Source organism: Schistocerca serialis, chromosome 2 (genome assembly GCF_023864345.2).
Source record: "Schistocerca serialis cubense isolate TAMUIC-IGC-003099 chromosome 2, iqSchSeri2.2, whole genome shotgun sequence".
NCBI classification, from domain to species: Eukaryota; Metazoa; Arthropoda; class Insecta; order Orthoptera; family Acrididae; genus Schistocerca; species Schistocerca serialis.
In genome coordinates this window covers 852,024,107-852,052,100 of record NC_064639.1, presented here as the reverse complement: position 1 = coordinate 852,052,100, position 27,994 = coordinate 852,024,107, and the positions used below count along the sequence as shown (strand labels likewise).

The window sequence follows — 27,994 nt, the reverse complement described above, 5'->3', positions numbered from 1 at the left end:
AGAGGCCAGACAAATGTGTGGTTCCTGAAGAGGAGCAGCAGCCTTTTCAGTAGTTGCAGGGGCAACAGTCTGGATGATTGACTGATCTGGCCTTGTAACACTAACCAAAATGGCCTTGCTGTGCTGGTACTGCGAATGGCTGAAAGCAAGGGGGAACTACAGCTGTAATTTTTCCCGAGGGCATTCAGATTTACTGGTATGGTTAAATTATGATGGTGTCCTGGGTAAAATATTCTGGAGGTAAAATAGTCCCCCATTAGGATCTCTGGGCAGGGACTATTTAAGAGGACGTCGTTATCAGGAGAAAGAAAACTGGCGTTCTATTGATCGGAGCGTGCAATGTCAGATCCCAATATCGGGCAGGTAGGTTGTTGTTGTTGTTGTTGTTGTTGTTGTTGTGGCCTTCAGTTCTGACACTGGTTTGATGAAGCTCTCCATGCTACTCTATCCTGTGCAAGCTTCTTCATATCCCAGTACCTACTGCAGCATACATCCTTCTGAATCTTCTTAGTGTATTCATCTCCTGGTCTCCCTCTACGATTTTTACCCTCCACGCTGCCCTCCAGTACTAAATTGGTGATCCCTTGATGCCTCAGAACATGTCCTACCAACCGATCCCTTCTTCTAGTCAAGTTGTGCCACAAACTCCTCTTCTCCCCAATTCTATTCAATACATCCTCATTAGTTATGTGGTCTACCCATCTAATCTTGTGCATTCTTCTGTAGCACCACATTTCAAAAGCTTCTATTCTCTCCTTGTCTAAACTATTTATCGTCCATGTTTCACTTTCATACATGGCTACACTCTATACAAATACTTTCAGAAACGACTTCCTAACACTTAAATCAATACTCGATGTTAACGAATTTCTCTTTTTCAGAAACACTTTCCTTGCCATTGCCAGTCTACATTTTATATCCTCTCTACTTCGACCATCATCAGTTATTTTGCTTCCCAAATACCAAAACTCCTTTGCTACTTTAAGTGTCTCATTTCCTAATCTAATTCCCTCAGCATTACCCGACTTAATTTGACTACATTCCATTATCCTTGTTTTGCTTTTGTTGATGTTCATCTTATACCCTCCTTTCAGGACACTGTCCATTCCGTTCAACAGCTCTTCCAAGCCCTTTGCTCTTTCTGACAGAATTACAACGTCATCGGCAAACCTCGAAGTTTTTAGTTTGTTCTCCATGGATTTTAATACCTACTCTGAACTTTTCTTTTGTTTACTTTACTGCTTGCTCAATATACAGATTGAATAACATCGGGGAGAGGCTGCAACCCTGTCTCACTCCTATCCCAATCATCGCTTCCCTTTCATGCCGCTCGACTCTTATAACTGCCATCTGGTTTCTGTACAAATTGTAAATAGCCTTTCGCTCCCTGTACTTTACCCCTGCCACCTTCAGAATTTGAAAGAAAGTATTCCAGTCAGGTAGCTTAGAAAATTTAAAAAGGTAAATGGGTAGGTTAAAGTTAGATATAGTGGGAATTAGTGAAGTTCGGTGGCCAGAGGAACAAGACTTTTGGCCAGGAGAATACAGGGTTATAAATACAAAATCAAATAGGGGTAATGCAGGAGTAGGTTCAATAATGAATAAAAAAATAGGAGTGTGGGTAAGCTACTACAAACAGCATAGTGAATGCATTATTATGGCCAAGATAGACACGACACCCACGCCTACTACAGTAGTACAAGTTTATATGCCAACTAGCTCTGCAGATGACGAAGAAATTGATGAAATGTATGATGAGATAAAAGAAATTATTCAAATAGTGAAGGGAGATGAAAATTTAATAGTCATGGGTGACTGGAATTCGATAGTAGGAAAAGGGAGAGAAGGAAACGTAGTAGGTGAATATTTAATGGGGGTAAGGAATGAAAAAGGAAGCCGCCTAGTAGAATTTTGCGCAGAGCATAACTTAATCATAGCTAACACTTGGTTCAAGAATCATGAAAGAAGGTTGTATACATGGAAGAAGCCTGGAGATACTAGAAGGTATCAGATAGATTATATAATGGTAAGACAGAGATTTGGGAACCACGTTTTAAATTGTAAGACATTTCAAGGGGCAGACGTGGACTCTGACCACAATCTATTGGTTATGAACTGTAGATTAAAACTGAAGAAACTGCAAGAAGGTGGGAATTTAAGGAGGTGGGACCTGGATAAACTGACTAAACCAGAGGTTGTCCAGAGTTACAGGGACAGCATAAGGGAACAATTGACAGGAATGGGGGAAAGAAATACAGTAGAAGAAGAATGGGTAGCTTTGAGGGATGAAGTAGTGAAGACAACACAGGATCAAGTAGGTAAAAAGACGAGGGCTAGTAGAAATCCTTGGGTAACAGAAGAAATATTGAATTGAATTGATGAAAGGAGAAAATATAAAAATGCAGTAAATGAAGCAGGCAAAAAGGAATACAAACGTCTCAAAAATGAGATCAACAGGAAGTGTAAAATGGCTAAGCAGGGATGGCTAGAGGACAAATGTAAGGATGTAGAAGTTTATCTCACTAGGGGTAAGATAGATACTGCCTACAGGAAAATTAAAGAGACCTTTGGAGAAAAGAGAACCACTTGCATGAATATCAAGAGCTCAGATGGAAATCCAGTTCTAAGCAAAGAAAGGAAAGCAGAAAGGTGGAAGGAGTATATAGAGGGTCTATAAAAGGGCGATGTACTTGAGGACAATGTTATGGAAATGGAAGAGGATGTAGATGAAGATGAAATGGGAGATATGATACTGCGTGAAGAGTTTGACAGCGCACTGAAAGACCTGAGTGGAAACAAGGCCCCAGGAGTAGACATCATTCCATTAGAACTACTGACAGCCTTGGGAGAGCCAGTCCTGACAAAACTCTATCATCTAGTGAGCAAGATGTATGAGACAGGTAAAATACCCTCAGACCTCAAGAAGAATATAATAATTCCAATCCCAAAGAAAGCAGTTGTTGTCAGATGTGTTTTCTTAAATTACTGAACTATCAGTTTAATAAGTCACAGCTGCAAAATGCTAACGCGAATTGTTTACAGACGAATGGAAAAACTGGTAGAAGCCGACCTCGGGGAAGATCAGTTTGGATTCCGTAGAAATGTTGGAACACGTGAGGCAATACTGACCCTACGACATATCTTAGAAGAAAGATTAAGGAAAGGCAAACCTATGTTTCTAGCATTTGTAGACTTAGAGCAAGCTTTTGACAATGTTGACTTGAGTGCTCTCTTTCAAACTCTGAAGGTGGCAGGGATAAATTACAGGGAGCGGCAGGCTATTTACAATTTGTACAGAAAGCAGATGGCAGTTATAAGAGAACGGAATGGACAGTGTCTTGAAAGGAGGATATAAGATGAACATCAACAAAAGCAAAACGAAGATAATGGAATGTAGTTGAATTAAGTCGGGTGATGCTGAGGGAATTAGATTAGGAAATGAGACACTTAAAGTGGTAGATGAGTTTTGCTATTTGTGGAGCAAAATAACTGATGATGGCCAAAGTAGAGAGGATGTAAAATGTAGACTGGCAATAGCAAGGAAAGCGTTTCTGAAGAAGAAAATTTTGTTAACATTGAGTATAGAGTTAAGTGTCAGGAAGTCGTTTCTGAAAGTATTTGTATGGAGTGTAGCCAGGTATGGAAGTGAAACATGGACAATAAATAGTTTAGACAAGAAGAGAATAGAAGCTTTCGAAATGTGGTGCTACAGAAGAATGCTGAAGATTAGATGGGTAGATTACATAACTAATGAGGTGGTATTGAATAGGCTTGAGGAGGAGAGGAGTTTGGCACAACTTGATTAGAAGAATGGATTGGTTGGTAGTACATGTTCTGAGGCGTCAAGAGATCACCAATTTAGTATTGGTGGGCAGCGTGGAGGGTAAAAATCGTAGACGGAGACCAGGAGATGAATACACTAAGCAGATTCAGAAGGATGTAGGTTGCAGTAGGTACTGGAAGATGAAGAGGCTTGCACAGGATAGAGTAGCATGGAGAGCTGCATCAAACCAGTCTAAGGACTGAAGACCACGACAACAACAACAAATAAGAACAATTCCAATCACTGGGTCAGAGATTTAAAATGAAAAGAGAATAAGAGGAAGTATATATGAGAGCAAATAAAAAAGTTAATATGGTAATTAAAATGATGCGGCAAAGGATTAGTAATTCAAAACTTATATTAAAAAGAAAAGAAAAAAAATGCATGAGTAATAGTGAGTACAATCATTTCAATAAACATGTATTACAAATCGCATATGAAGGGAGTCAAACACACAACCTTCAGTACAGCAGCAAAATACCTTAACTGCTAGACGATGGTAACATTTTTATAATAGTTCTATTGTAAAGGCTCTAGTAGATCATAAAAATTTCCGAAATTAGTTTTTGACAATTACTCACAATCAAAAGTCCATCAGGGTGAATGGCTGCAATGTGAAACACTTGGTGCAACATCGTGCAGGTCATATTCAGAGATAGCTGCCAATACAGTCACAATGGTACACTGGACATGCTGTTTTGCAGTAATCCTATTGCTGTCTGCCTAGACTGACACTTTATCGTGTGTCAATTCATTGAATACCTTTGTGTGTGGAGGGAAAATGCTGTGAAATTGGCCAGCACTTTGGCAAACTCTCAATGTGACTTTGACACTAAAAGATTGCCACATAGGCAGGGTTGTGTTAACTCTATATAAACCGTGACTGTGATTGAAAATTGTGAAGTACGACAATGGTGGTTCTTCCTGACTGGGATAACGGATGTGGATGTAAGACTGGAATGGGCAAGAGAAGCAAAGAAGGGGAGTAGTGGGAGGGAGGGTTGAGGAGAGGTGGCTGACAGCTGGGAGGTAAAGGCAGCATGAGCACAGCATCAGAATGTTTCACAGTTGAGCTCTTCCCAGCGACAGGTAGGGGGAGTTGTTTGCAATGCACAATGTTGTTGTTGATTGGATTGGGGGGGGGGGGGGGGGGGGATATAATAAAGGAAAAGGGAGACTGGAAAATGGTAAAGTGCAGAATGAATGAAGTTCAGTTCATGGGGCAGGGATTGAGCTGGGAGGTGGTAGCGGAGATTGAGGCCTGGAGGATTACAGGAATGATGGATGTGATGCAAGGACAATTTCGATCTATGCTGATGTCACTATTTTGCTGCCTTCCCAGTGTACACAATGTCCTAGTCCGTCCTTACATCTGTCAGCTACCATCTCCTTGCCACGTGAGTCATACCGCGGTGGAAGATTTAGGTGGAAGATCTGTCTATACTCGTCCAACATGTCCTACTCCAGTCCCGTACAGGCTTATTCTTTCCCATCAGAGGCAGGGCCACCTGTGAAAGCAGCTATGTCATATTCCAACTCTGCTGTAGTTTCTGCAATGTGTTTCATGTGGACTTGAGTACCATCTTGCCCACCACAATGGTTGCTAACTGTCAAAATTTGTTGAAGAGCAGAGTTGGCCACCCAGTAGCAAAATATGCTTCTAAGTACAACACGCTCGATTTCAGTGGCTGCATGTCTGGATCCTTTGGCTCAGCATCAGCTCCCCAAAATTACATAGCTGGGATTTGTCCTTGCAACACATCTTTTGATTCCATATAATCCATCTGGCCTCAGTCTCTCCTGGCACAAAGTAGTGAACTAGTACAATGGAGCTGGACAGGTGTATGTTTACTCTATAGCTCTGAATAAGCATTCGTCCAAAAGCAGCAGTGTTCTCAGCTCCATTTATGTTCCTCTTAATGACTCTTCTCTTCTACTGGAAAAATAGTTAGGTTTGTGAGCTATAAATTTTGTTCTCACTTAATGAGCCATCACACAGCACAACATAGATCCGTACTTAAGAGATTTTGCATGTTCTCCTTCACACCTCTGAGTGTGTTGTCTATTCAGTGAGTTGTTATATTTACTCCTTAAATGACTAATATTCCACCAATGAATTTCCATTATCTTACTTTTATGTAAGAAATTTATAGATTTTTTGTAAATTTTATTCTTTCCTCTAAATTTGTGGTGCAGACTATAATATTCAAAAATCTGTAGGGGCTGAGAGCAAATGTGTTGTTACCGTTTGAAGAAGGCCAGTTAATGAAGGCTCCAGACATAGTAAATGAAGATTCATCAAGCCGAAAGCGTAGTTCAAGCCTCACAGAGCACAGCAGCAGGCGTAACCTGAGGGCATTACCGCCAGCAGGTGGTCCCGCAGCTGCTGCCGCCCGCTCGTCAGATCTCAAACCACCAATTGATGAAGCTCTGATGACTTTTCATGTGGAACTTACAGAGACCTGCATTGATCTAATGGCCAGATATACATTTTCTACATGTTATGCTGTACCAAAGAGGTGATTATTTCCATTTTTATTTCATTGTAATTTGAAAATGTGTCTGCCAGTAATGTACATCTTTATAATGTTGTTCTTTTTTTTAAGTGTTTGTTTCATCAATATTTCCTTTGTGGGTGATAATTTTTTACTCCTTTATTCTGCACCGGAGCTAAGATATGGATGTTGCAGGCTTTATTGCAAATTAATTAAGCAACAATTTTCCCCCCCCAGGCTGCCTACTGCTGATTTCCTCCTTAGCGGGGGACAGTCAATGACATGGCTTGTAGGAAATAAGTTGATCACTGTTACAACAAGTGGCTGCAGTCAGAAGGCACTCCGGAATGGATTATGCGACAAATGTTGGCAAGTTTGTCATACAGGTGAGTTGTGCTTCTGTTAATAGTGTTGGTTATATTATGTCGTTTCATGAAACTGTAAGTGCTTGGATGAAATAATAATAAGAAGAAATTAATTTATTTGAGGCAGAAACTGATTTGGGATTGTAATTTTGAATTTTACTGTAGGTATGATGCTCACTATTTTTTTCTGTGTTTGATTCATGAGCAAACATCCGTCTGTGTTTGGAGAGAACTCTTCTATTTACAGTAGTGATAAACACATTAGAAAGAGTAAATTAGTTTCTGGGAATGGTGTGAACATGTATTTATTAAAATGTTCAGGATTCTGTGCGTATAGAATTAAGTTCAAGAAAAATGATGTGAATACTGACCAACTGATCTAAACTTTGTTGTGTTGTTATCTTTAAAATTTATGAAACACAAATTTTGCTGGGGGTACTGGAGTGATGAAGATAATGATGGTTTATTGGCACAGCACGTGATTAAGTACTACAGCAATGGTGACAAAATTGAACTTTTTGGTAACCATAGAAAGTCATGTATCACATTTCTTTACATCCTTTTTTTTTTAATTTTTTATTGAATTTCATTGAATCTGTGTGTAAAGAGTAAGACTGGTTGATAATTTATGTGGCACTGTAGAAAAGTGTTAGCAGTTAGGTACCAGAAATTGGTCATTTGATAAACATGGAAAATTTATTATATATAGAAGTAACAGAGACAGAAAAAGAAAAAGATGGAAGAAAAATCCATTGTTTTCAGAAGAATGTGAGAAAAAGAAAAGCAGTGAAGGAAAAACACCTATAAGAGGATTCCAGCGAAAGTAAAGAAGCGTATGAAAATGTTAATAGAAAAACTAAAAGTCGTCTCAGAAGGAAAAAGAGAGAACATGTGGATAGTTTAATCAAAAGAACAGAGGAGGATAAAAGTGCAGAGAATGCAAGAGATTTTTACAGATCAGTCAGATTTTGCAAGAAAAGATATACACCATGTATTTATGGCATTAAAGATAAAAGTGGAACACAGTTCTGAAAAGATCCAAAGGTATGGAAATTTGGAGAGAATATTCTGAGGAGATTCTAAGTGTTGATGATGGAAGTGGAGATATGGAGCAGCAACGTGATTATGAGAGTGTAGATTCCTTCGTGGAACTGCCAACAATGAAAGAGACAGTAGACTCAATCAAAATACTAAAAGACAACAAAGCTCCAGGGAGAGGTGGCATAACAGCTGAATTGTTTAAGAAAGGAGGAATAAAAATTGAAAAACAAATACAAAAACTTGTTACGAACCTCTGGAATGAAGAAAGAATGCCAGAGGAGTGGACAGAGGCAATAATAAACCAATTCATAAAAAGGGCTACAAACAACAATGCAGGAACTACAGAGGCATTTTATTAATTAGCACTGCCTTGAAAGTGGTCTCCAAGGTCCTCCAGAAACAATTAGATCCATAATTAAAAGAGATACTAAATGAGAAACAAGTAGGGTGTATGAACAATCATTCAACTATTGACCAGATATTCATACTTAAAGAAGCCATATCCAAATATTGGGAGTATAACAAAACAATGGCAATACTATTTGTTGATTTTAAGAAAACCTGTGAGAGTACATCCAGAGATAAGTTGTGGGAGAAAATGCAGGGATTCGTAATAGCAAAGAAGATTATAAATCTTGTGAAAGTGACGCTGAAAGGCTCAAAAGGGGTAGTGAAGATGGGTGGAGAATATCCCAAGGCATTTGACATAAAAACAGGAGTCAGGCAAGGAGGTGGAATATCACCCTTCTTGTTCAGCATTGTAATACAGGAAGTGCTGAACACAGCGAGTGAAGTAGGAGCCCTTAGAACAAAAATAAATGTAGTGGCCTTTGCAGATGATGAAGTACTAATTGCTGAAAATCCAGATGACCTTAAAATACTGGCAAAGAGACTTTCAAAAAGCAAAGAAATCTAGACTAAAAGTAAATGGTGAGAAAACAAAATTCATGAGGGTTGAAAGAAATTACAGAACAAAACCACGGGAAACGCTGCAGATCGATAACCACATGTTTGAAGAAGCAGATGAGTTTAAATATCTGGGGGTACTAGTAAAAAACAAAAATGATGACAAGCAAGAAATAGAGGCAAGGATCAGAGCTGCATCCAGAGCATCATACTCACTCAACAAACTACTACCATCTCAAATTTTTTCAAGAGGAATCAAAGTAAGAATATGTAAAACCATAATCAGACCAGTATTACTATATGGGGCAGAAATATGGAGAACATATAAATAAATGGAGAAAAGATAAAATTTTTCAAAAATAACGTATTGCGAAAGATATTTGAACCAATCTGTGAGGGAGGAGAATGGCAGAGAAGAGAGCAGGGATCTTTTCTGAAAGAAATCGCAGAGAATAAACTGGAAGGACAAAGACCTCTAGGCAGGCCGAAAATGAGATGGAGAGACCAGGTTGCCAAGGATCTCAAAGTACTGGGAGCAAGGGGAGAAGATGTTGAAGACAGAATACTATGAAAGAGTTTACTTGACGAGGCCAAAAACCAACTGCGATTCGTGGGGCTAGGAGAGTAAGAGTAACAGAAAAATCGATCCTGGTGGGAATAGCTACCAGTCACATAATGATGAGCGAGCGTATTGGTGGTGGATGAAACATAGTTAAAGAAAAAAAAATATTTTACTCGTGTACTAGACATTATTCCCCTTTTTAGTGACTTAAAAATGCTTTCTGTGATAGTGCAGTTTTTTGTAATAGTGTGAAACTTCATGTATTTGTGTTGTACAGTATCTGTGGCATAATTTTGTTGTTTCAATGATTTATTCCTAGTGTTGCTTTTGTCTTGATCCAAAGAAATATAATACACTTGGCACTGTTGAGTTGAGGGATATTGATTTCATATCTTTTACACTGTCTGATTAAATAAGTGAAGCACTCTGAAGGTAAAAGAAACTTCCTGGTTTGAGAGTGTATGTTATATTATATCTGTGGTTATAGCTTTGAGTAATCTTGACAAAGAACTTGGTTGTATGAGCCCACTTATCAATATGATGTTGTAGCCCCTCTGGCCTGGATTCATACACTGATTTGGTTGTGAAGGATATCATAAAGGGGAGTTGACATGTGAGCTGGTCTGCGGGGGACAGATGTAGTCTGGGCACAGGAGTTCAGTGTCACACAGACAGGTCATGGAGACACTTTATACATGTGGATGTGTTTTGTGTTACAAAAATGGCACCAAAATACTGTCATATGAGAGGCAACTCATCAGCACACAGAATGTCAGTGATGTACCACTGTGCCATTAGAGTTCCCTCAGTCACTAGCAGCTTTTACCTGATGTCATACCCAATTGGAAGAACTGGAAGTCTCTTTAGGTTGCTGCATCATTGAACACAATGTGATGCCTTTCAGCAGCAGACTCTGATTCCTGGTCATGACACCACTCCAAACACAAATGTTTGTGTTATGAGTTAATGAGAGCCTATGCATGGTACGTAATTCCGTGGTCCAGCTACGTCTAGTGTCTGACCGATGGTGTGGAATGACACAGAATGTTGCAGCGAGCCTGTTATGTATTCTCGAATGCCAGGTACATGTGTGAAGAGGATAATGTGCGTGGTGCACAGTATGGTGATTCTCACTTGTGATGGTCAAATAAGGTCAACCGGAACCATGATGACAGATACGCCTGCTCTCATGTACCCATGCAATCAGACATTGGGCCACTGTCACACCTGAATGCTTCACAAATCTGAATGTTGCACAGTTTGATCAGCCAATCAAATGGCGACCCACAATGAGACCCTTTCCAGATTTTCAGGTGCTGATAATGATGTCTCACAGGAGTACATGGCATCTCCATGTTGTTTAGTGATTACGTAACATCTTATAATGTTCACATCCCTTATACGCCCTACCACGCCTAGTAACAACAACAAACATGATCACCACCAACATACTCTGGTGACTGTTTTACCTGTCACAGACAATTGCAAATCTAACCATTTACATACCAGATGATCGTGTGTGTGTGTGTGTGTGTGTGTGTGTGTGTGTGTGTGTGTGTGTGTGTAAGAAGTTACATTGAAATCTGACTGTCTTTTGAGTGCTTCACAATTTTTGTCAGGCTGAGTAATTTACTTGACAGTTGTTTAACGTCATGTGTGATTGTTATGACTGTCCCATTCTACTTACATTACTCATGGAATGGTTGATAGATGACTTCCTTCCCATTTGTTGAGCCATTTCCCTTTCCTCTTTGTGTGTTCTTTGATCCATACTTCAGAATTACAAAATATGCTACTCAAAATTTTTTTTTCATTGCTATGATTTAGCTGAACCAACTTCACCTGATGAAATTGATGTTGAAGTACGAAATCAGAAAGCTCCTGTGCAAAGAAGCAACAGTAGTGAGGTATGTATTCTGTTGACTTTTTTTTCTGTAGACTTTGAGGAAATTTTTATGTAATACTCGGTAATAAGAAACATTTGTTTTATTTTCTCATGCATGTTCAATTCATTTTCTGCAGAGTAAAAGAACTAAGTCTCATGTGCATAAAAATATAAGTGTTTGAAAATGATGCTTAATGTAAAGCGTTTGTTGATTATTTTATGTCGAATGAACGTTGGAAGATATTTCCAATTTGGTTTGCATGAGAGCTATTAGCTAATCTCAATATTCTCGCTATATCTATTATTATTATTATTATTATTATTATTATTATTATTATTATTATTAAGGTATGACAGCCTCAGCATATGGCATTGTATATTAAGTCTTTGATTCTTCATCCCAATGTTTTTCGTGACTGTTGTACAGATTGAACTGATATTGCATGCAACAATAGAACAACAGTTGCCTCCTAATCTGGTACTTACATGACACATTCCACAGGCTTCCAGTATTAGCTTTGTGTGTTGTATGTTATTTGCAGTAATGGGTATGCATTATGCAGTGCGAAGTATTAATAGTGTCTTAAGAAATAGCTTTATAAACATCATTCCTGAGGAGGATGAGAATTTGTATGAATGGTGCACACTGGAATGGATCTCATCCATTGTGAAATATAGAAAAGCTGAGCTGCTATTCCTGTCAGCTATTTGATTTTTTAAATTTGTGCATTAGACACAGTTTGTTATGTTTGGTCCCAGCAGCTTGTAAATTTTCACTACCCTTCTGTATTAAATGTTTTGAATTTTCACTTTTCACATTTTTTGAAATTGATACATTAATTTTTTTGCAAGGAAATTGTGTGTGCTGCAGTGAAGATGGCATTTCCTTCTAGCAGGTGTACCCATTCTGTAAGAAGAAAAAAGGAATTTCTTTTTAAGGAAGGGGATTACTGCAGCCAGACTCTGTTACCTTAAAGATACATTGCCAGCCTGTAGAATAAAGTCATTTAGGGATTAGCTGTGGTGTATGATTTTGTGATGTAGGATAAGGAAAGTTGTGGCAGAATCTAAATAATTTGGGAGGAGTAAAGGAGATATTGCACTGATAAGTGGAAGCATTGAATCGTCATGAAAAAGCGTGAGAACTTTGCTAGCTTTAAGACAACTCCTTTAATGAGCTTTAGTGTGTGCAAGTCCACCAGACAGTGCATGTTCCGTCCCCTCCCCTCCTCCCTACACACACACACACACACACACACACACACACACACACACACACACACACACACACACACACACACATACATTTGTGCAGCTAAATTATGATGGTTGAACTCACAGTGGCAGAACTGCAGTTCAGTAGATGGACTTGGATGAGGGTTTGTGTCAGGCAGGGTGAATAGAGAGAGAGAAAGCTGGGAAATGGGAGGTGGTGTTTTGATAAGGTAGTTGATAGTTCAGAGCAATGCAGCAGGTGTGCAGGATAGGAATGCGGAACAGAGGGGCAGCAGATTCATCAGATACAAATGCGGCACATGGGTACTGGAACCAGTGAGCTTATGCAGTGCACAATGACAGTGATATGGAATGGTGGATTGGGAGAGGATGACAGGACTTTGGAAGGAGGGACTGTTAAGTGGAGGGTGTGGATGTAGTGAGTTAGTGGAAATTGAGGCCAGGAGGACTGCAGGAGCAGAGGACATGTTGCAAGGATAATGTTCATCTATCTAGTTAAGAAAAGCTGGTGCTGGAGGGATGGATACAGATGCCACAGATTGTGAAGCAACCATTGAACTCTGTATATTGTGCTAAACAGTGTGTTGGGCCACTAGATGCCCAACTTTGTTCTTGGCTACAGTATGGCAGTGGCCATTCATTCTTACGGGCAACTGGTTGGTGGTCATTCCACATATAATGCAGTTCTGAGGGCTGATATAACATGGCTGCTTTCACATGTGGCCCTGCCTCGTATGGAGTAGAAAAAGCCTATGGCATTCTTCGAGTAGAATGTGCTCAATGTGTCTTCCACAGGTATGTGACCTCTGTGATGTGGGGTTGGGAATGAGAGTGGAATATGGGGATGGATCAGGATGACGTAGAGGTTGTGTGGGTGGTGGAATATCAATTTAGGGGGGGGATTGGAAGTACTGTGGACAGGATGTCCCTCATTTCTGGGCATGGCGATAAATAGCTGTAGCCCTGGTGAAGGACTTGGTTCAGGTGCTTTAGTCTGGAACGATATTGGCTGATGAGGGGAAGCTCTCCTTTGCTCGATATTGCAAGAGGTTTAGGGATCTGTGAGGATCTGGTATGGGAAATGTGTTGTGTGGACCATTTTTAGGGATTAATGCCTGTCTGTGAAGACCTTTCTGACAGTTTCAGCATACTGGGCAAAAGAGAATTTTTGTCATTGCATGAGTGACCAGACTAAATGGGAGCAATATTTTGGTGTGGAAAGGATGACAGCTGTCAAAATGCAGGTATTGTTGATGCTTTTTGGGTTTAATATGGACAGAGGTTTGGATGGAGCCATCAGAGAGCTGAAGGTCAAAGCTTACAAAGGTAGCATGTTGAGCTTCGAACCTGTTAAGTAGGTGAGAAGGATGTTCTGAAGCTGTAGAGGAATGTGGGTAGAATGTCTTGACCCTGGGTCCAGATCATGAAGATATCATCAATGAACTTGTCCTAGACAAGATATTGAGGTTTGGGGTAGGCCAGAAAAGTTTCCTTAAGGCAGCCTATGAATAGTTTGGCATAAGAAGATGCCATGCATGGTACCCATGGCCATGCAGCAGATGTGTTTACGTGTGTTTTCCTCAGAGTAGTAGTAGTGTCTGTGAGGATGTAATTGGCTAGATGTATAAAGAATGAGGGGGTTGAATTTTGGGTCAGAAGAACATAGAGAGAGGCACTGTTCAATAGCAGCAAGGTCATGGAGCATAAGCAGGATGGTGGCATATAGGGAGTTGGCATCAACAGTGATAAGAAGGGGTGGTGATAATGGGATGGGGACAGTCAAGAGCCAGTGAAGTAAGTGGTTTGTTATCTTTAACATAAGAGGCTAAGCGACGAGCAATTTTTTGTAGGCATTAGTTGACAAGAGCAGAGATTCATTTGTGGTGCACAGTGATCATCTACAGTGAGCATCCAGGAAATAGGGGTGTACGGATTTTGATAACCCGGTAGATGGAGGATGTGCGGGTTATCGTTGGGGTGAGAAGGGAAATGGACTCAGGGCAAAGATTTTGTGACACTCCAATGAACTGGAAAGGGGATTGGAGATTATGTTGGACTTCTTGGATGGGATCACTTTGACAAAAATTCTAGGCAGAAGAGTAACAGTTGTCAGAAGCATTCTGTCAGATACCTGGGGATTGTTAATGAGGCAAAGTTGGAGATAAGAAATTCCTGGAATTGGTAACGAAGAAGTGTTCCTGATTTATGGAGCAGGAGAGTGAGAGTTGATCATAGATGAGTCCAGCATGATTGAAATGGCCTGTTGGGATGGAAGTGAGGCCTGCAGATATGACTGAAATGTCTGTAGGATTGAGGTTGTGATGGATATATTGACAACAGTATTTTGGATTTCCTTAGATCTCAATTTTGTTAAATGTTGGGAAGTAGTTTCGGAGAGTATGGCAAATGGAAGAGGTAAGCAGATCTGGGTGCAAGAAAAGTTGATGATTGTGATCGCTATGGGTAGGATAAGTGTTGATGGATAGTGGTATTAAGAGGTGCATGTAGGATATCAATAAACTGATTAATTGGAATTTGCCTGGAGTGCTCTTCCAGGTGTCGGAGGGCAAAAGTTTCGATTTGGGAGATGTAGTGTAGGTAGTTGTGATTGCACAGTAACAATATCTGGCTGAGGGAGTAGTACCAGGGTTGTTTTGTTAGGGATAGGGTTTGGCAGAATTTGAAAATTTGTATGTCATTGTCAAAGGATAGGTGAGATCCAGAAAAAGAGTATTATTATTATTATTATTATTATTATTATTATTATGTTTGTGTGTGAGAGGGGTGGGGTGGGGGGGGAGGGGGGGGGTGAGGATTCCTTGGCTTAAACAGCATTCAAGGAACAAGATGTGGAGCTGAATTTTGCCTGGGGATAAGGATACTTTTCTGAGCTGATGCAGATAAATGGAGTAGGGGTCCATTCAGAATGCACTGGATGGTTGAGGAAACTACAGATAACAAGATGCAGCTTTGGGGAATTAAAATGCCGGAAGAAACTGTGCTGAGGGCTATAGGGAGCGAGAATATTCATTTGCTTGTTAACTATCATTGCAAGCATGTGAAAAAAGAGGAACATGCATAAAATTATAATGGGAGCAATGTGTAAGAAGGGGTATGTTGATTTGGAGACAAAATGTAGAGCTGCTGCTGACAAATGAAATGGTTCGGAAGGTAGTGTGTGCGACACTTGCAGCAGCCATGACTGGTACTATCGGTTGTAGCAGTAGTCGTGTGTGATCAGGTTGCTGTGGTGTGTGTATAATACAGGTGAGAAAGAAGACAAGAGGAAGTTACAAACAAACAATACAGGAGAGAAAAAGTAGGTATAAATTATGAGACAATAACAAATGACAGACACCACAAGGTGTAGGACAGAAGGGAGCAACTAAGTGATACAAATGTGGTAGGAAAATTTCTGCCTGAATTTCTGGAATAGGGTGGATGTTCCGGCATTCTGGCACGTCCTAGTGTAAGTCCCTCAATTTCCCCATTGCCAGGAGACTTCTGTGGACAGATGCGTTGTCCTGTTGGAAGAGTGTTTTTTCTTTTTTTTTCCTTCTTTAAGCCAGGTCAGTTTTCACAAATGCGTATGCCCAATTCTGTTAGAAGTTGATAGTAGCATTCTCCATTTCTGGTTTACTTTTTTCAAGGTAGTCAATCAACAAACTGCCTTTTGCATTCAACAATACTGGTGCCTTGATCCTTTCCACCAATGACACCAGTCTTGCCTTCTTTGGAACTGAGGAACTGGCTTTTATCCACTTAAAGACTGTTGTTTGGTTTCAAGTCTGTTGTGGTGAATCTGTTTCATCCACTGTCATGTGGCGACACAAAATGTCACTTCTGCTTTTCTTCAAACACATGCAAGCACTTTTCGGAAAGTGTCATGTGAATGCATTTGTGTTAACAGTGAGCACACTTGGCACCCATTTTGTGCAAAGCTTTCTCATGTTCAATTCCCATTGCAAGATGCGACCAGAACATTTGATCCACCTTTACACGCTGATTTTCCAAAATAGTATAGCGCTTTGTCGATGATTTCCCATGTGCTTGCACTTTTTGGACATCCTTGTGGATCACCTTTTGATGCTTTCACGGTTTCATGTAAACCATGCCGCTGATTTCTTCATGATGGAAATTGTAGGTTAACAGACACAATACACATTTTTAAGCCAAAATGAATTTTTTGGTGTTAAACCTTCTTTTATGCAGAATTTAAACACTGCATGATGCTCGATAATTTTTTTCCCCATTTTCATCATCATGCACATCACAACTGCTTCAAACAGCTGTCTACAGTGAATTGTTGCCTGGATTGACTTTTAATTTTATGTGGCACCTACTAACTCGTGTACCAACATAAGGCAAAAATAATCGTGCGAGTAGTCCTGCAATCTCTGAGCGAGGCCAAGAACTTTACAGATCGCCCTCACACGTCTCAACACAAAGTGTCTACAAGGAATGGTGTAGCACTCACAGCCATGTAACAGCGCATGAGAATAATGGTTGCAAACAGACGCTAATCAACGGGGCACCAGAGACGAGTGTTACATATTGACAATGACAGCCAGTTGCTGCCGTCAGTGAACTCGGGTCCACCTTGGCATTTACAAAGGAAACTGCACACAACACATATTTCAAGTCATGTACATCCATGTCAGCTTGCATCTCTCCAATTTTAGCTCCATGGTCTTTTCGTGATAGATACATAGGCGGAAGCAACATGTTGATTGACTCTTCTAGTAAGTGCATTCTTGGAACTGTAACAGCAAACCACACAGAGATGCCGAATGCCTCTTTTACATTGTTTACCAATGGACTTGGTTAATCACCTCATTGATGCATCCGCACTTGGTAAATGTATCTTTAATGAAATGTGCTGTTCACCATCAGGACATCTCTATTTGCTGTATCATTCTATCCAATATGGATCCCTGACTAATAGTAATATTAAAGTATTGGTCTAATGAGGGTTTCATAAGTTACCACCTTTGTGAAGGGGTTACACTTTCTGAGGATTCCTTCAATGAATCTCTGTATGGCATCTGGTGTACCTGCAATTAGTTTTATGTGGTCGTTCTGTTTAAAATCACTCTGTATGCATAATCCTGGATATTTTGTGAATGTGACTGCTTCCAGTCAGCATTCTGCAGTCTTTTAATTATAGCATGAGTCTTTCTGCCTATTTATGGACAATATGTTACATTGATGTACACTGAGGGTCAATGGCCAATTCCTGTACCAAACATCGATCCACTGCAGGTCTTCCAGCATTTTGGTACAATTTTTCTAACAATGCAGCTCCTCTGTATACAAGAGTATCATCTGTGAGGGCATCATTGAACATATGTTGCTATCCTTAAGGTCATTTATATATATTTCGAAAAGTAATACCACAATTCTCCCTTTGGGTACACCAAAAGTTACAACAACATCTGAAGGTTTCTCTCCATTGAGACTGACACATCCTGTGTTCTGTTTGCTAGTAACTCTTCAGTCTAATCATACAGCTGGTTGGATATTCAGTATATTCATATTTCGTTGATTAGAGGGCAGTACAAAACTCTATTGAATGCCTTCTGAAAGTCAAGATACACAACTTGGTCACATGGCTCTACCACTTTCTGTGTCTCATGGACGAACAAAGTAAGCTGTGTTTCAAATGATGGTTGTTTCTGGAACCCATCGTGACCTTTACTCATTGTCCTGATGTCCACCTTGATAGCTGAATGGTCCATGCGGTAATGTGTCATGAAAGGGGCCCGGGTTTGATTCCCAGCTGGGTCAGAGATTTTCTCTTCTCGAGGACTGGCTATTGTGTTGTCCTCATCATCATATCATCATATCATCTTCATCGAGATGCAAGTTGCTGAAGAGGTATCAACTGCAAAGGCTTGCACCAGGGACCGGTCTACCCGACAGGAGGCCCTAGCCAAGCGACATTTCATTTTTCACTGTCCTGATTAGAATTAGTGTGTTCTGTGAAACTTAAAGTAAGTTCAGCTCAACCAATTCTTGTGTTAGCTAAGAAACTAACAAGGAGAACCAGCTATAGGTCCCATACATCTTGTATTGCAGGACAACTTCCCATTTGTTTCCTTTCTCTTCCACATCTGATCCTACAGTCTCTATCCGACATTTTCTTGGTCTTCCCCAAGGTCTTCTTCCTACGAGGTTCAGGTTTACTTTTCTATTCACCTCATTCCTAATTTTGTCCTTTCTAGTCGTTTGATTCATAGTTTTAATGAATCTCATTTCTGAAGCCTGCTGAGGTCTTTGTGTAGTAGGGTACATGTTTGTAAATCATATGTAAGCATTGGTATGAAATTCGTGTGGTATGTGGTTGCTTTTGCTTTTAGTGGCAGTTTACCATTCCAGAGAAGGTTTCTGATTTGACTATAAAAAGTGGATGCTTTCTGTGTCCTGCTGAGTGCTTCGTGCTTAGTGGTATTACCTTTCAAGATCATTCTTCTTAGGTACTACTTTGACTCCTTCTAGAAATATGTTTGAGGTTGTTCCTTGCCTGTTGATGGTCATTTCTACTGTCTTTGTTTTACTTATTTTTTGTCCAAAATTTTCGGATTTGTTGTTCCAGTCATTAAGTTTGTTCTATGTTTCAGCTTCTGTCTCTCCCCATAGTATCAAATCAGTAGCAAAAACCAAGGCATTTAGTTGCTGTTTGTTTTCTTGATAAATTGTATGATCTTGTTGTAGTAGGGCACTTCCTTGTTGGACACCTCTTTCTTTCAAACCATTCTGATTGTCCGTTGCCTTTCTGAACACAGCTGTAAAGTTTTTGACGTAGCATCTTTACTTTATCAGTTAGGGACTGTGGCACATTTCCAAACAGTCCCATATCTTGTTTCAAGGAACATTGTCATACCCTTTTTCAATGTCCACATATACAATCTCGAGATTTCTTCCACATTCCCAGTACTTTTCTGTCAGCATTCTTACTGCAAAAATAAGATCCATAATACCTCAGTCTTTCTTGAATCCATACTGTTCTTCCTCAAGCAAAGGTTGTGCTATCTTCCTAAGTCTCATTTGAATGATATTTTTTAACAGCTTCCGGGTGTGTGACAGCAGTGTCATGCCTCTGTAACTTCCACATTTTTGTTGATTGCCATTTTTGAACAGGGAGGTGATGACTTTTTTACGCCAGTCTTATGGGGTTTTATTTTCTTCTAAAGTCACTGATAACACTCAACACTCTATATAGCCAGTTTAAGCCTAATATTCCAGCTGCCTTTATCATGTCTGAGGTAAGATGATAGAAGCTTGTCGACTTTCCATTCCACATGCTCTTTAATGCTGGTTCTACTTCACACCATGTTAATTGGTGTCCATTGGTTTCAACTTGATTAATTACTTAGTCATTGATGGTTGTGTTGTCCCCATCTCCATTTAAGCAGAATGTTGAAGTACTTTTTCATTTCATCTCTGATCCCTTCCTCTGTTCGTAGTAAGTTACTGTCACCTGTTTCCAGTGCAATGATATTTACATATTCATTTCATTTACTCTTAGTACTTTGTGTAGTAATTTCCTACCTCTCTGACAATCTTCCTCCATCCTTGTAGTAAAGTCCTCCTAGCACTTTTCCTTTTCTTCCTGGATTAGTCTTTTTATGGCTAGTTTCTTTGTCTAGTATTCCTGTGCTAGATGTTCAATTACTAATTCATTTAATCTACTATCTGTTTTCTGTTTTTCATTGTCTAATTTTCTTATCAGTACATTTTTATTTTTTACTGTTGTCTTCACCCAATCATTCCACCGAGGTGTTTCATTCTCTTTTGGTGTGTCACTTGTATTTCCGCAGATGTCTGTTGCTTCTTTAACAAGGATTTCTTTGAATAAAGACCACTCTTCTTCTACTTCCCCTTTTCTGTTTTGGGTTATTTGGCTGTTATTCGTGCTTCATAGCTCCTTTTCTTCTCCATTAACTGTATCATCACAAATCTCATATAATTAACCAAAATTGAAAATTTTAATATTTCAATTTGTACTTTGTATTTTACACTTCAGGAGAACAATCGCATTCATAAAAACACAAAAATCTAGATCACCATGAGTAACTGCAAAGGCACATATACCAAAATCACATTTTTTGTGCAAATATAATTATGAGAACAACCTCACAATATGATGATAACTTCACAGTGTGCCATGCGTATCAGTGTGTTTCCTTGACAGCTTGAGCTTGCAATTGATTATGGATCAATCCAGGATGGACTATAAAAATATCATGAAAAGGAGGCCTTAGTAAAAAATAAGCTTGCATGCGTGCATAGACACACACACACACACACACACACACACACACACACACACACACACACACGCGCGCGCGAACACAGCTCTCACGCACATGACCGCAGTCTCTGGCAGCTGAAGCCAGACTATGATCAGCAGCAGCAGCGTATGATGGGAGAGGCAACTTGGTGGCACTTCAATGCCCCCCAGCTCTACGTTGCTATCCCTCTCCCTCCCTGTCCTAGCCTCCTCCTTACCACCACTAAGTTGCCTTTCCCATCATATGCTATATGCTGCTGCTCCTGCTCCTGCTCATAGTCTGGCTTCAGCTGCCAGAGACTGCGGTCATGTGCATGAGAGTTGTGTGTGTGTGTGTGTGTGTGTGTGTGTGTGTGTGTGTGTGTGTGTGTGTATTGTCTGTTTTTGACAAAGGCCTTGTTGGCCGAAATCTTAGTTTGCGACATTGTTTTTGTTTTGCCTATCTGCGACTCAGCATCTCCACTACACAGCGAGTAGCAATGTCACTTTCATAATATTGTTATATTCCATTCTGGATTTTCTGTTGTTTAATTTTGCCTGACGGCTTTTCTTCCATCCTAACCCAGTGCTGTTTTCATTTGTTACTATTTTCTAATGCATTACTATACCAGATGTCCATCCTTCTTTCTCTTCTTTCTTGTGTTTCTCATATCACCTTACAAACCGTATTGAATGCTGTACTCACGAGCTACACTGTGGCAACTGTCTCTGCCGCACACAACATACAGCTACAAGACCACACTGATTGTTGGTGCAGCATCTTATGTCCCACATTACTCCCACCAATATCATTAATCCTATACCTTCAAATTGATCACTCTCCCTGCGTCACACTCCCATATTTTCGCTTGTTATTTCACACACCATTCCTGTGTCACATGATCAAGTATTTCATCCTACGAACCCCTCCCCACCCCCCACTCCTCCTCCTTTCTATCCCAGTTCGCACACACTTATACACTGTCAGACCTGCAACTCACAGTAAAATATTTATTTATATTTTTTCTTCGATCACATTGTGACTTCATGCCACTTTTAGTGGGTTTCCACCTTCCACTATCGACATACTCCCTCAAATTTCATGTTTCCCCTTATTTCATCCGTTTCATGCTTTTTGTGATTTTTTTTTTTTCCGTGTACTTGGATGTAGTTTTGAGAACTTTTTCAGACATCATTCTACACTATTTATGTATCTTTTCACTTTTTTTATCACCACCAGGGATCCTTCCTCCTTCCATTCACCTCAATACAGAAAAATTTCCTTATATGTAACTAGAACTCAGTCCCACATACGGTTTCTGCATTGTTGCCAGGGCTCATGGAATTCCCCCAAATGGCCTTACCATCTCCACCTGCCACCCTTTCTCCCACAGTGACCTCCATCTATTCAGATTCTGCCAGTCCTTAGACCTCACCAACATATTCCTGCAAAACCATATCAATCAAGCCCAAACTTCCTGGCAATACCTTCTCTCCATCCATAAAATTGTCCTACTATTCAATCCCAAATTCCTGCAACCCATAACACACATTTAAATGCTTGGCCTCCAGGAACTAGAGCAACATACGCAATGCCACCTCAAAAATCTCTCCACCATGATCACTTCCTGCTCCCATCATGAAGTACAACTGTCCATCTCGTCTGCAACAACCTCCAAACCTCTCCCCCCCCCCCCTCCCCCCACATCTTCTCATAGCTGACAAACCCTGTGTTGCAGACCTGCTGCATTTACCCTGCCTTCAAAAATAACCCCCTCCACCACATAGAATCCAGAAACTAAACAGACCCAAAACAGTCGTGAACCTTTCCTCTTAAAGCTTTAGCCCTACAGAAATATCAGTCCTTTCCAAAGGACCGAGCGAGGTGGTGCAGTGGTTAGCATACTGGACTCGCATTCGGGAGGACGACGGTTCAATCCCGTCTCCGGCCATCCTGATTTAGGTTTTCCATGATTTCCCTAAATCGTTTCAGGCAGATGCCGGGATGGTTCCTTTGAAAGGGCACAGCTGATTTCCTTCCCAATCCTTCCCTCACCCGAGCTTGCACTCCGTCTCTAATGACCTCGTTGTCGACGGGACGTTAAACACTAACCACCACCACCACCTTTCCCAAGGCATCACCTTTTGTCCCACTCCCAAATTAAATCACACAGGACATGTTAAAGAAATTCTCTCCTTCTTCTGGTCCCTACAGCGGAAACACTTTTTGACCACCAACCCTACAAATCAGTTTCAACCAAAGACCAATGTTGAGCCTTCTGTGACACAGTACATTCCTCCATCCAACCATGATCCACCCCCACTGCCCCCAAATCACTGCCTGTTAACTTTCCAAAATGTCTTAACCACGAGCCTTCCTCAAAACCTCAACATGCAAACTAACGTAACATCTACAGAAAGAACCACAGTCTACCACTGGAAAACGCTTACCTGCAGACAAAGGCTCAACCACTCGCGTTTGAAACCATAAGGATTAGCCAGCAGAAGGACTTCACCAGCTGCTACAAACCCTGCCACAGTGATCCCATTCCAGAAATCCAGTAGGGTCTCCAGCCTCTCCTCAAATTCTTAGGCTCATTCCAGAAGCTCTCCCGGGAGCCCATCTCTCTCCACACTCTTACCATTCCTCGCACTCCTACCTTCTACATGCTTCCTAAAATAAACCTAACCACCCAGGATACCCCATTGTGGTCGGTTACTGTGCCTGCCACTGAGAGACTCCCTGTTCTCGTAGACCAACACCTTCAGCCTATTACCCGCAGCCTACCCTCCTATTTAAAAGGTACCAACCATTTCCTTCATGAACTCTCCACAGTTCCTGTTCCCTTACCACACTACATCCCTAATGCCCATGGCCTTACCACTATTGAACACTACCTTTCCCAACACCCGACGGATTCCAAACCGACAACCTCTTTTCTAATCACCACGACCAATTATATCCTCACCCACAATTACTTCTCTTTTGAAGGCATTACCTACAAACAAATCTTGGGTACAGCGATGGGCCTACACATGGCACCATCCTATGCCAACCTATTCATGGGCCATCTAAAGGAATCCTTCCCAAACACCCATAATCCTAAACCTCTCACCTGGTTCAGATTCATTGACGACATCTTCGTGATCTGGATTGAGGATAAGAATTCCCCATCCACATTCCTCCAGAACATCAACACTTTCTCCCCCATTCACTTCAGCTGGTCCTACTTAACCCAACAAGCCACTTTCCTATGTGTTAACTTCCACCTCAAAGATGGCTACTTTAGTACCTCTGTCCATATCAAATCTACCGACCACCAGTAATACCTCCACTTTGACAGCTGCCACCCATTTCATATTTCGAAAAGCTAATCCAATGACAATAAAGAGTTTTTTAAACCTTGTTAATGAACAAGAGAGGCAGGATGTTTATAATGCTGATAACACAGATGAAAAATACAATGCATTCCGTAACACACTGCTCATGCTCTTTGAAAGTTTTTCCATTACAACATTCTAAACCGGGTACTAGCAGTAAAGGGTGGCCTGGGTGGCTGATTATTGAGATAAGGATAGCATGTAAAAAAAAAGTGGGAATTATATCAAAATGTTAGAAACTGTCACAATCAGCTACAGTAGCCCATTACAAACAGTATTGTAAGGTGCTTAAAAATGTTATTAGGAAGGCAGAGAGTACATGGTACACAAACAGAATAGCTAATTCACAGGACAAAATTAAAAACATTAGTCAGTTGTGAAGGAAGTGTCTGGTCAGCAGCACAAGGTTGATGATAAAAAGTCAATTCGTAGCAAAAATATTGCTGTTACTGATAAATCAGATTCATGTACAGTATTTAACAATCATTTTCTGAGCATTGCTGGTGAGTTACATAAAAACGTAGTTCCTACAGGGAATCACATAACTCTCTTGGAAAATACCTTCCTGAGATTGATGTCTGAAATACTACTCTGTGACACTGACAAGGGGGAGATTGAGTCACTAATTAAATCACTGAAGACTAAGGATTCTCATGGATGTGATGGAGTGAGTGCCTAGCAGAATATTAAAGTACTGTGCTGCACATGTTAGCCCTATACTTATTTTGTACATATTTGTAATTTTTCTTTTAAGAATTGTCAGTTTCCTGAATGATTACTCAGTAGTAAAGCCGCTTTATGGAAAGGGAGGAAGTGGTAATGTAGACAATTTAGACCTATTTCTAAACCATCAGCGTTTGCAAAAGTTATTGAAAAGGCTGTGTATGTAAGGATAATTGATTGTTTTATTTCACGTAATTTGCTGTCAAATGTATAGTTCAGTTTTAGAAGTGATTTAACAACTGAAAATGCTGTATTCTCTTTTCTCTGTGAGGTATTGGATTGACTTAACAAAAGGTTTTAAATGTTAGGCATCTTTTTTTATTTAACTAAGGTGTTTGATTGTGTTGATCACAAAATATGGCTCAAGAAGTGCATAAGCTGCTATGTAGACAACAGGACCAATAAAATACAATCTACAATCTACTTCAACAAGACAGCAAAAGGTCATTATTCACAGTGTTGAGAATGGCTATGATATGGGGTCTGAGTGGGACAGGGTCCAATTGGGGTGTGCCCCAGGGTCACTCCTGTTCCTTATTTATATAAATGAATTGCCCTCTAGTATTACAGGTGATTCTAAAATATTTCTGTTTGCTGATGACACTAGCTTGGTAGTAAAGGATGTTGTGTGCAGCACTGGCTCTGTTTCAAATAGTGCAGTTCATGACCTAAGTTCGTGGATTGTAAAAAATAAACTAATGCTAAATCACAGTAAGACTTAGCTTTTACAGTTTCTAACTGACAATTCAACAAAACCCGATGTGTTAATTTCATAGAATGGGCATATGATTAGTGAAACTGAACCGTTCAAATTTCTAGGTGTTTAGATAGATAGTAAACTGTTGTGAAAGCGCACGTTCAGGGTCTTGTTTAAAGACTTAATGCTGCCATTTTTACTATTCGAATGGTATATGAAGTAAGTGATATTTGACACAAAAACTAGTCTACTTTGCTTATTTTCATTTGCTTATGACATATGGTGTTATATTTTGGGGTAACTCTTCCCATTCTCAAAGGATATTTTTGGCTCAGAAACGGGTGGTCTGGCAATAAGTGGTATAAGTTCACAAACCTCTTGTTGAACCCTGTTTATTAGTCTGGGTGTTCTGACATTGGCCTCATTTCTTATTAACAGTATCAGCTCATTCCCAAGAGTTAGTAGCTTTCACTCACTTAATAGTAGGCAGAAATCCAGTCTGCATTTGGATCGCACTTCCCTGACTCGTGTGCAGAAAGATGCGCAGTATACTGCTGCATCCATTTTCAATAAGCTACTACAAGAATTCAAAAATCTTAGCAGCAATCCACATGCTTTCAAACTGAAACTTAAGAGTTTCTTCATGGGTCGCTTCTTCTGTTCTGTCAAGGAGTTACTTGAAAAATTAAGCTGACTCCTGTGTTATATTGTTGTTTGTTTTTACATATACTTATGCTTGTCTTTTTTTTTGAGTTCATAAACATTTTATTTTATCTGTTATTACTTTTATGTTGTAATTGCATCTACTGACACACTACATGACCTTGGAGATATGCTCTTAAATTTGGTCCTATGAGACTAGCTGTGTAAAATTAAAAAAAAAAAAAGAAAAAAAAGAAAAAGAAAAGAAAAGACAAGAAGTCCCACCCATACAGCTTAGTCACTCACTGCCGTCACATCTGCAGTGTCAGGTGGTCCCCCTCAAAATATACTGAGGGTCTCACTGAGGCCTTTGCAGACTGTAATTACCCTCCCAGCTTTGTACAAAAAGAAATCTCCCATGCTTTATCTTTCTAGTCACCCACAACCTCTCAAAGTGCCACTGCGCGGCAACAGAGGTGCAATCTCCTCGTAACTCAGTATCAGCCAGTAGTGGAGCAACTGAATTACATTCTCCACCACTGAAATAAGAAATTTCCTGCATACTATCCTTCCAAACACTTCCCCACCCCCCACACACAGTCATATTCCCCCCTCCCAATGAACCTACACAATCTCCTTGTCCATCCCTACATAGTCGTTGCTCCCAACCCCTTGCCCAGCCCTGTAATAGACGTAGATGCAATACCTATCATTACATCCTCCCACTACCTTCTACCCCTGTCCAGTCACAAACGTCACCCATCCTGTCAAAAGACAGAGGTACCTGTGGAACCAGGCATGTGATCTACAAGCTAAGCTGCAGTCACTGTTGCATTCTATGTAGGCATGACAACCAACAAGCTGCCTGTCCACATAAATGCCCACTGACAAACTGTGTACAAGAAACAACTGGACCATCATGTTGCTGAGCATGCTGCCCAACATGACGGTCTCCATTTCAGTGACTGCTTCACAGCCTGTGCCATATGGATACTTCCCACCAGCACAATCTTTTCTGAATTGTGCAGGTGTTAACTCTCCCTGCAACATATCCTACTTCCTGTAATCCTTCTGGCCTCAAACTTCATTAGTCATTGTTCTCATCCATCTAGCCCCTGTACCTACACCAGCACTACACAGCCCTCTATTCCACAAACAAACCCAGTCTTTTTACTTCTCTGTTTTACCACTACCCCCCCCCCTCCCCCCCACCTGTCGAACCTGCTGACTGCGCCTCACGGCCTTACCATCTCTCTACTTCGCCCCTGCTCGCTCCCCTGCAGCACTTTACTTTTATTTGCTACTGATCAGTGAAATTTATCCTGAAAAATGATACTAAAGTTACTGAAAATTGCAACCATGAATAAAATAGTGTTTATTTTCATTGCATTTCTTTTACTTGTGATTTCTCCTTCCTGTGCGATGAGAGTAGGACACTTCTTTAATCAACAAATGTACTTTTTCACATATCAGTAACAGTATATGTCACAGGGTTTACATGAGGGCATACACTTTGAAAGAATTACGTTTAATGAACAAGTTGGTATTCAAATTTCATCGGCAAAAACCCCATTGTGTGAGGAGGGAACATTTTGCCCCCTACCTCCCAAGTCGTTAACATACAGAAAAAGCTCCAGTTTTACATTAGGTGTCAAAACTTTGTCCAGAAACAAGGTAGGTTTATTTTGTGAGTTTTTCAGATTTTGTGGCTGTTGCATGCACATTTTGATGTCATTCCATTGATTGGTTTATGCCATCTGTGCGGTTTCAGGATTGCGGCTGGATGATATTGACTTCTTACCACAGAATTTCAGCTGGCAACCATCCAGCCATCTTATGCCGTGATGGACTTGAGGGCTAAATTTGTCACTAACTTCTTGAAGACAAACAAAAACTGTTGGTAGCAGTTATTTGGAAGGCATTAATTAACCATATCAGTTGTAATGGTAAAATCTGCTTTAATGAA

The 27,994-nt window shown here is 40.3% G+C and overlaps 1 protein-coding gene across 2 annotated transcripts in view; it reads left to right on the top strand.

Moving 5' to 3' along the window:
* LOC126458143 (tuberin) overlaps positions 1-27,994 on the top strand; it is a 307,774-nt gene that overhangs the window by 152,944 nt on the left and 126,836 nt on the right. For both annotated transcript variants that reach the window (XM_050094996.1, XM_050094995.1), the window contains exons 16-18: positions 6,044-6,342; positions 6,556-6,704; positions 11,020-11,099. In XM_050094996.1, the coding sequence (XP_049950953.1) occupies positions 6,044-6,342; positions 6,556-6,704; positions 11,020-11,099 (528 nt within the window). The remainder of the gene's footprint in view (positions 1-6,043; positions 6,343-6,555; positions 6,705-11,019; positions 11,100-27,994) is intronic.